Raw genomic sequence first — 10,153 nt, forward strand, 5'->3', positions numbered from 1 at the left:
GAATCGTTTTGTTGCAAACTTTGTCTCGATGCACGCTTTTCTTCTACATTTTTAGGTCCGACTTTGTTTCAACATTTTCATGTTGCAACATCTTCAGATCTTTTGGTATTCATAACTTTCATAACAGCATAACGATGACTTTTGAAATAGGGCCTACTATCCCACGTCATAGAAATTATTTCTGTATCACTATACCGTTTCAAAAGAACTGCTGGGAAGCAATGGATAGGACAATGGATTTTCATCCGAGGTTGGTAGTTTGTATCGTTAAGCTGCAGCGGCTGCGCCCCTATAATTTATAAAAGGCACTTTAAAGCCTCACTGCATGGTTCTTCGATCGGAAAGGACTTAACACGTGGCTGCTTTCTTAGGAGCATTCATTGCTTCTGTACAGCAGCCATGTTAACTAAATAAAAGGCATACAAAATCATTATTTAATTATTCTTTGTGTCAACATTGTTGTTACGTTGTGTACTTTGTGGATATCTTACATGGCACGTTATTTTGGGGGAACTAATCATCTTCAGCGTAAACACAACTTCATCAAAAATGGTATATTTAAGATATATTGTATTTCATACAATCATCTACACGTATAATATATGATATTATAGGCATGTACAATTATGGACATCATGCACCGTATGTGCATAAAATGTGCAAGATGTTATAAAAGTTCAGATTGTTTGTATGATAATGTAAGGAAAAAGCTCGTAGTGATTTCTACTGAAATAGTTTTTTTTTTATTGAAATCCTTCAAAGTCCAAATTAGGTCTTGAAATTTATTTGTTTCCTTGATTGCTTGTGAATACTTCATTATTATTCTCCCAAACAGAATGAGAGGCAGGATGATATGGAAGATCCCAATGATGGAATGCGTTCTTGCTGTTTCTGGAAACCAGATTCTTCGTGAGTGAATTGATCGTGTGTAACTGCATGTACAGTATGACATCTGTGCACGTGTCTATGAAGTTATGAATCCAATCTAACCTTGTGAAAGCTTAATCAAAGACAGATACTAATAATACTGTGGATGTTACATTTACCATGTTTACTGTTCATTTCCAACTTTCATTGGCATATCCCTCTTTTAGCTGATACAATGTACTGATATAAAGCGGAACACGTTTAAGAGAGCCGAAATGATGTGCAAAACGAGAACGCTCTATACGTCATGTTTGATATAATTCTACTGAGGTCAGTAACTATTGAGACAAAGCAGAGATATTTACACTCGAGAAGGCTGCAGATGAATTAGCAGAGTTGAATTATGAATTAAAGATAAGCGGCTGATAAAGTCGCGTGAAATGATATCAAGCAAAACTTGGCTTAATTGGTTTCCAGGAAGCAGGAAATTGATTTCTGTGCTGGAGCGGAACAGTTGATTCAAAGAAGATCACTGCTAATCGTGAAGAGGTCGACCTCGATATCAGAATTATTATCATTATTCATTAACCTGCCTTATATACTGTATGTATAAATAGAAAGGATTAATGCATGAAAGCACACTTGTTATATTCTGGTTTATAGACAAAGTATAAATTTTGCTAAAATTTGTTGAAGCCTAGAAGTGATAGATCAGCACTAGCTTTGATATGTAACAAGTCCTGATATACCACTTCCTTTGCAGGCTCAAGGACGGAGGAGTGTGGTCCACCAAGGGGTGCTCTACCACCTCCAACCTCACTCATACCACCTGTCGCTGCACCCATCTCACCAGCTTTGCCGTACTCATGAGGATCTCACAAGCAGGAGTAGGTATCTGATGAGGTCCCATGAGGAGGGTGTGGGAGTCCTACCTTCTTGAGCCCATGTTACTGCTGGCGTGTCTGTCGATCTGCCCTCTACTTATAGAATATATAGATACATATAAAATTCACATTCATCCGTCTCTTCATAATTGATAGCACTATACTTACAATGTGAATAAAATGAATGTCAACATCAACATAAGTAATGAAAAAGCAGGGTTCATAGTACTTTTCATAAGAAGTAAAGATTTTACAGTCTCTATTAGTCGCTCTCATTATATAGTCAGTGGTAACTATGAGGATATCTGCGGAAGTGGTGATTTGACTGTCTGTTCGTGCGTATGTGTGTTAATCACTACCGTACCATGCACACAGGTCTGTACATACACCCAGACACTCACATGCACATGCCAATAAACACACAAGACAATATAACCTGCAATCATACACGTTCTTCCCCCTTTGTTTTTCTTCTTCTTTTCCTCTGTCCTATCTCTTTCTTACTTTACTGTGACATTTCTCTCGCACAGACAATGAGGCGTCTATCAACCAGTCTATGTAGGTAGCATCTGTTTGACAAACGAATTGTATTGTCTAGACATTGAGTACCAAGTGTGATAACATTGCTATTCATCGCCATGGAAACTGCTTCTAGACAACCTTACCTGGCCCGAATATCTGTGAACGCTATTGTTGCTAATCATGCTTGCACCTGGTTCAGAACAAAAGCTATAACAAAAGACCGTGTGACATCATCACTTCGATATTCTGTTCGTGATATCATAACAATGTACCGATAAATAATGAGCAACCCAACTTGTCCACAATGTTCTCAATATCAGAAATTACAATAACTATCTTGTATTATTGTTCGTGGAAGCAATTAATGTAGGGTCTACTCTAAAACCCAAAACAATCGCAACATGACACTTTCGCGAATTAGATCTAATGGTTTTTTTGAGGGCATGGAACTTTCGAGAATCGGAATGCATTGTGTACTCAAAACTTTTCGTGCGCATTTATACTTTCGCGAATCTTGGCTCCTCGTGAAATTCGCGAAAAGATGTAAGCATCCTAAAATCTAATGGCTTTACAGTATTTGAGACTTTATGACTGACCTTTGAACCCTCTGGTTAACCCGTAGGCTCCTCAGTCGTCACAGGCGATCAAGATTCAAGACTACATGACGTATGTAGGCTGCGGGCTCTCCATGGCTTGTCTGGCTACCATGCTCATTGTCTTCACCGTGCAAAAGTAAGTCCAGATCCCACACATTTTAGCCTCGCACACACTGTTATATATTGCAATCGGATTTTCGCATTTATAACTTCCAATATGATTAAACTATCCAAATACTATTCCAGGGTCTAAATATATAACATTTTAGCCATATTTTGCCGAAAACCCCATTCAATGTGGTTAGGTGGTCACAGAGAAATGTAGATCGTTGTGCTGCATGTCATGGGTCTGATTTTTCCAAGTTTAGCACTTGCATGCTCTTGGAACTGCTTAATATGTAAACAGAATGGACAGAACTTGGAGGGAAGGGACTCCTGACATGCTCTACAAAAATCCTCATTTCTCTTTGACCACTGAAGCAAATCGGATGGCTTTTCTGTAAGATATGGGTAATAAGTTATAGTTTTATACCCTGAAATTGTTCTTGGATCGATTCACTATTTTTAAAGTTATCTTTGCGGAGGCTCCCGTTGTATTTTTTTTCGGGGGGGGGGGACATAAAGTATTGTTGGTGATAATGATGATGGTTATGATAACAAAAGTAATGGTTTGATGATAATGATTACATTACTAAATATGACAGTAATAATAATGATAAAACTCTTTATAATGATAATAATAGCTATGATAGTTACAATTGAATTCCGCCATAGTAACAACATTAACAATAATTATGGTAATCAGTCATTAACTATCATCCCACTCCATTGTCTTCTTGCTTAGATACTCTAACTTTGAAAACAAATTTGCCCAATAAAGAAAAGTGTTTTTTTTTAGTTAGATTTCATTCAAAATAAGTGAAAGTTTAATAGATATCTAATCGCAGGCCGATGAACATACAATGTGAGGCGATTACTTCATTACTTCATCTGATTTGGAGATTTTTATAGTGATACTTTGTTGTCAGTTGAATACTAATGTTTCGTGAAACACGTGAATCTCCTAAAATCCGTAACTTTCTGTGTGTTTCCGATTTAAATGAATCTCGATCACTTCTCTAATGTTAAACGTTTTTATTCAGCATTAGCGTTTAGATGGAGCATATAAAGAGAAGTACGAGAGAAACGTGTTAAAGAAGGGGGACGTAAGAGGTGTTAATGCATACAGTGTATATGGTTAATGTTATGACGACATCGTATAATCACTGGAGAAAAATGTCTCCTCTACTCAGGTTGTACCGATCAGATCGCAACATCATCCACATGAATCTGGCCTCAGCTCTTCTCATCTCTCAGGCTGTCTTCCTCTTCGGCATCGAGAGAACGGAGATATGGGTAAGGTCACGTGACCTTCACGTCAGCAGGGGCGTATCCAAGAATTCAGTAAGGGATGGGGGAGGGGGTCCTTTATAAAATTAAACGCCCCCATCCATTTTTTTTTACTCTTTTGTTTTAACGGAAAATAAAAGGAGGCCTGCGCCCCGTGCGTCCACTATGGATCCGCCACTGCTTCATTTAAATTGTCTTGGCCTAACTAAATTGGCACCTCTGAATTTCATCTTATATCTTATTTACGATTTGAAGAAAGAGTTTTTAATATATCGTCTGAATTAAAGAAGCAGAAAGAAATTACAAAATGTGTGTATTTGAGATAGAATGAGAAGCTTTAATCTTTTAAGTGTGTAGCTAATTTAGGAATCAACCTTAAATTTTGCAATCAAAGAGGATCTTTAAAAAAATATGCAGTTTAAACAAACTGCATTATTATGAAAGGGCTGAAATAAGAGATTTTTTAACTCTACTTCATGAAAGAGTCATATGGTATACAAATATACTTTGCCTTGAGAGTTTCTTGTTAAACTATCGGCAGAGATGACTCCAAAATAGTACTGTGAACTATTGACTGAGGGGCGGAGCTAGCCCCGAAGAGAATAGCACCTTTGGAGACACCAAGAAGATATAAGGAGAATTCCACAAAATTTAATATTCCATGAAAAGCACACATTCCATCGATTAGTTACTAACATAAGTTAAGGTTAATATCATGCCCTCTGCTTTCTGAAAGTGGTGCGTCAAGTTCCCTGTCATTGTTCTTCTTTATATTTTCTTTGTATTGTTGTCCGGCATGACGTCATGAAGTGTTGTAGTCTCTTATCCAGAAACTTTACCCATTCATGACTTTTGTAGCGATTGTCCGGTTTTCCTCACACTTCACTGATGTATTCTTGTATCATGTGTTTATTGCTGCTTTCACTCAATGCGAATTTATATGTCGGTTTTGGTTGCGTTTAACTCATCGACAACCTTTTTTTTTTTTTTTTTTACATAACTCTCTCTTTATAGCAAGTGTGCAAGACGATTGGAGCCAGCCTCCACTTCTTCCTCTTGGCCACTTTCTTCTGGATGTTGGTGGAAGGCATCTATCTCATCTCCAAGACAACGTCCACCAAAAATCGATTTCTCAAGATGCCCGTCTACATGGCCATTGGCTGGGGTGGGTACATACAAACCATATCAGCTCGTTCTGCTACGGGAGCGATCGTTTAAAGTTTCATGCATTCTTAATTTGAATTCTAATGGTTTGTGTAGTAATTATCTGAATGATTGTAAAGGGTTACAAATGAGCAAGTATTAAAAACTTACAACATCGTAACCAAATTATGAATTGTCTGTCCACAGCTTTGAGTTGTACAAAATCGTTTGTCTTTAAACTGAAAATAGACTTTGAGTCTTAAAGAACAGTGTCATACCATGCTCAAGTGGGCCGTGATGAATACGGTGGTTCAGACCGACAGAATGTAGGAGGGATTTTGATCACTAATAAGAAAGTTATGGACTCGTAAGATCTTATGTGATTTCCACGAAACAGTGATGATATACCTGTACTTGCAAACGCAGTAATGGGCAAATAGAAGGATGGCGTGATGTCGTCACCGCAGAGTTTTCCCATTGACCTATATATAGTTATATTTTCCCTATAAATTATTTTCCGCTTTTGACCTAAAATTGGAAAGGACGAGTCATATTCTTTACACATAGCTATCGTATACTTATGATAAAGACACATAGACACAAGCACTCGCAGGAAATAAGAACATAATTATCGGTGATTGTAAAGGGGAGCAAAGGGAGGAGAAAAGGGGAGGGGATATAGAGGGGAGGGAAGGGGGAGGATGGTTGAGAGAGAGGATCGGGGGGGGGGGGGGCGGGAGTGGTCAAGCACGTACTACCCGACCCTACTGACTTTAGTTCACAGTTATGAAATGAAATATATGAATAAAGTGTAAATGTATATTTATATATTTCTTGTAAAAAGATTTAAAAATGATAATTAACATAATTAACGAAAGAAATATAAACAGATTTATCTTAATCTCTCCATCTCTCTCTCTATATATATATATCTATCAATACATCTATCTCCTTCTCTCCCTTTTGATCTATCCCTATTCTCCTATCTGTTTGTCATTCTGTGTACCTATACCAGGCGGGCCGACCACCGTAGTTGGTATTACAGCAGCTGTCTCTCTCGAGTCATATGGCATAGAGGACGTGTAAGTTGCTCATCTCTTTTAAATCTCTACAATAATTGGAGCAGTGGGTCATATTGCTTTCCCTGAACTACCGAATAGGACAACCTGGGTTCAGAATCCGATATCCAGATAAATTGATAAATTAGTAATCAAAAATTCGAATACTCATTCAATCAAATGTTGATTAATGAATCATTGAATAAAAAGCGTAAAGTTAATGGATGAATGTGTTAACTGATTGATGGATAGATTGATAGAAAGTGTAGATAGATAGATGGATAGATAGATAGACAGATAGATAGACAAACAGATGAATACATGAATTAAAATATTCTTCCATGATACCCAGCTGCTTCAAATACAAAACAGGTGTTGGAATTTGAAAGGACTTACCTTTGAAGGAAATACATTCAACAAATCGTATGAAAATTGCCCTGAATGTAATGTCACTTTTAGATTTAAAAAAAAATTTGATGTCTTTTAGGTGTTGGCTGACTAACGAAAATGGAGGAATTTGGGCATTCGTCGGACCCGCGATAGCCATCGTTGCGGTAAGCGCTGCTGAAACTGTTAATGACATTAATATCTCATTATTTCTTTTTCATTGTTATTCTGCAAGGATTAGGATCGATTTAAAGACCGCTTTATTAAGTTGATGATAATGACTTGTCTTTAACTTTGTTTCCAAACGAGAGGTCATTTTAAGTGCCAAGCAGCAACTGAAGATGATGTTTTCCTGCATTTTTCAACTTACTGCTGTTTAGTTATTATTTCTGTCTGCCTTCAAGACTAGAACTACACATTGTTACATTAATGTATTAAAGAGTGTACAGATCTTATATCAAATTTTGGAATAAAACACGTATGCGTTTATTATTGGGTTTTGTTTTGTTTCTAGAAATTCAGAAATAGTTCCAAATTCACTTTAATGTTGGAATACATAGTCAAGGAGGATATTTTGTCCTAAGGTATTTTATTACTATGATCGATTGCTATGGCTATGCCTATGTATTTGGGAATGTTTGGTAAAAAAAAAGCAATATTCATTACTTTCATCAGAATAAAAAAAAATGATAATTAAAGTTTGAAATGCGTTGAATTTCTGTGAGATTAAACGTGGGAATTTGTTTATAAACACGTCTTTCAGTAGTTGTCCTTGCGGTGTATTCCTGGTATAAAACGTTTGGGCAACATTTTACGTTATGTTGTTGATAAGAATTGCATTTATAGGTACATGTATATATTATTCATATATATGTTATACGTAAAGAAAACATCTCGTTATTTAAGTAAAAACAATGACAATTCTCCTTTTTTTTTTCTCCCATGGTCAGATTTTGTGTCTCCATAATAATGATAGTTTGCACTGTATAACAGTTTTCCATTTAACAAATCAAGTCGGTTGATTATCATGACTTTGTGAAAGTGTTTGGATATTAATCATCACGAAACAAATAAAAATCATTTTACCATGGTAGCATGTATCTGAGGCAATACATGACGATAGAGTTTATACTCTAAGGATTTTACTATTTTTCTACCTTCGTGTCCAATCTAGACGAATGTGATTCTCCTGTGCCAAGTGATTCGAGTTTTTCTCAGCCTAAAAACAAACATGAAGAAAGCACACGTCGAGCGGATATGGTGAGTCGTGGAATATAGAGGCAGAGTTTCTACGTTAATGGTTTATGCTTTTGCTGTTGTTGTGAAATATCTAAAAAATAATAAGATTCAGTTCAAATGTACTCTTGACTCTGTAGACGAAGTTAATGTTTGTAAATGCAGTTTGTATTCATGACACCAGGGTATACTGGCTCACTGGTCTCGAGAAATGTGGACATGTTGAAGCTACTGGACTCTAATCTTGCAAGAATAATGAAGTTGATTCCAAGACGCTTTTGAATTTTAAACTAAGGAATTATTTTACTATGGCGCACATCACTTCACACATTAATCTACTGTGAAATTATAAAAGGACAAAATTTAATGTAGGACGGAGGCATAAGATTTCGACAGAACATAATTTTTATTGGTGTATTTGAGTTGGTCACCCGTTATGGACGCAGTAGTCTAATTCATTTTGACATGATTATTAGAGTAATGGAACGTTCTAGTCTAATAATCTGGTCTTATAACTATGGACATAATCGCTGATTTTCATCATTTTCCGAAACTCTTCTCCTACCCAACCTCACCCACCTCCCCCCCCCCCATCACCCATCACCCATCACCCATCACCCCCCCCCCCCCCACCACCTCCACCACCACCACCACCACCACCACCACCCCCTCCTCCTATCTATGGTTATCGGCCAGGCTGGCTCTGAGAGCGATGCTGCTGACCCTGCCGCTTTTGGGAAGCACGTGGTTGTTCGGAATCCTGTCGTTCAACTCTCACACCGTCTTCTTCTCGTACATCTTCATCGTCCTGAACTCCTTACAGGTGAGGAAACAATCCAAGGATATTTCTTCTCTTTTCGAATCATCATCACTACGTGGGGTATCAGATGCCACAAACACTCATTAACTTTTGTTTTGTTCGTTTGTTGCTTATGTAATATCAAGCACCATTCAAGTACAAAATGCATGTCATACACATGACAATCCAATCTAATCCATGTTGTTGTTGTTGTTGTTGTTTTTGTTGTTGTTGCAGTGGCTCATTTTTCTTCTTTAAACGTTTCATAAATTCATCATGCATACTCATGGAAATAGCGTGATGGTGCGTAATATTCATAAAGCTGTGATTGTGATTGGCTTGTTACCGTGTCCACAGGGCGTGTTCATCTTCGTGCTGTACTGCGTGATGAACGACGAGGTAAAGAAGGTTGTCGAGAAGAAACTAAGCAGCATCGGGCGGATATCGGGGAGGACGTCGAACGGGAGATCGACCAAGAGCACGTCTTAGTTGGCTCTATCGATGCAGAAAACAGAAATGGATGTCGATCAACGCGCGTCCCTCAGTTATTATTATGACACGAAAACCAATAATACCATGTACAGACCAATCTGATGCTGTCGCGCAACGTAAACTGAACTTGCGCACTGGGCAATTCTGAAACGATTACTCTGAATTCATGTTGTAACGCTGTCAGGAGGCTGTGAATAAAGTTATTTATAATGTCACGTCTATTGAATTTGAGATGTGTATATAACTGTACATTTGTATTCAGTTTTGTTGGTTATTTTTTTCCTGAATTTCTGTGCTCACTTTTCACTCGCTAATTTATTCCTAAAGGGGAAAAACCAGTGTCGCATCCACCATGAAAACAAACTGCTCCTTATGGTGTTGGTCACAATGAACTATATATTGATTGTGTGTATGTTGCAAACAAAAGACTGTGAAGAAGCAGCAGCAGAAATGAACAACAGGAGTATGCTTTGCGTATAAAATGATGAATAATATGTGTGAATAGACCAAATGCACAGGTCAGTTCTAAGATTGCTGTACAAGGTATTTGACAAATATCCCTGGATATGTCAATACAATCACGTTGTGGTGAGGTACATGTACTTACATTCTTGCTATGTCTATGTGAAGAAAAAAAATATATATAGACATTATATTAAGGAAAAATACGAGTCGGTGCTACTGACATGATTATAACAAGTTCGGTTTTGTTCTTTTTCGGAAACTTTGTATTTGATTAAGGCCATATAGTTCCCATGAAAGATCGGCAAGGATTAAATC

At 37.4% G+C, this 10,153-nt stretch overlaps 1 protein-coding gene across 1 annotated transcript in view; it reads left to right on the top strand.

The window, feature by feature from the left end:
• Nucleotides 1-10,019, top strand: part of LOC139723834 (uncharacterized) — a 126,844-nt gene extending 116,825 nt beyond the window's left edge. Inside the window, exons 12-21 of the mRNA XM_071635040.1 lie at nt 836-909; nt 1,631-1,754; nt 2,896-3,005; nt 4,162-4,264; nt 5,273-5,423; nt 6,417-6,483; nt 6,947-7,013; nt 8,021-8,106; nt 8,779-8,905; nt 9,239-10,019. Of these exons, the coding sequence (XP_071491141.1) occupies nt 836-909; nt 1,631-1,754; nt 2,896-3,005; nt 4,162-4,264; nt 5,273-5,423; nt 6,417-6,483; nt 6,947-7,013; nt 8,021-8,106; nt 8,779-8,905; nt 9,239-9,370 (1,041 nt within the window). The 3' untranslated portion in view covers nt 9,371-10,019. The remainder of the gene's footprint in view (nt 1-835; nt 910-1,630; nt 1,755-2,895; nt 3,006-4,161; nt 4,265-5,272; nt 5,424-6,416; nt 6,484-6,946; nt 7,014-8,020; nt 8,107-8,778; nt 8,906-9,238) is intronic.
• The last annotated feature ends 134 nt before the right edge of the window (nt 10,020-10,153 follow it).

Source organism: Diadema antillarum, unplaced genomic scaffold (assembly GCF_040938485.1).
Source record: "Diadema antillarum isolate AM-2024a unplaced genomic scaffold, OU_Dant_1.0 scf00000201, whole genome shotgun sequence".
In the NCBI taxonomy this organism is placed as follows: domain Eukaryota; kingdom Metazoa; phylum Echinodermata; class Echinoidea; order Diadematoida; family Diadematidae; genus Diadema; species Diadema antillarum.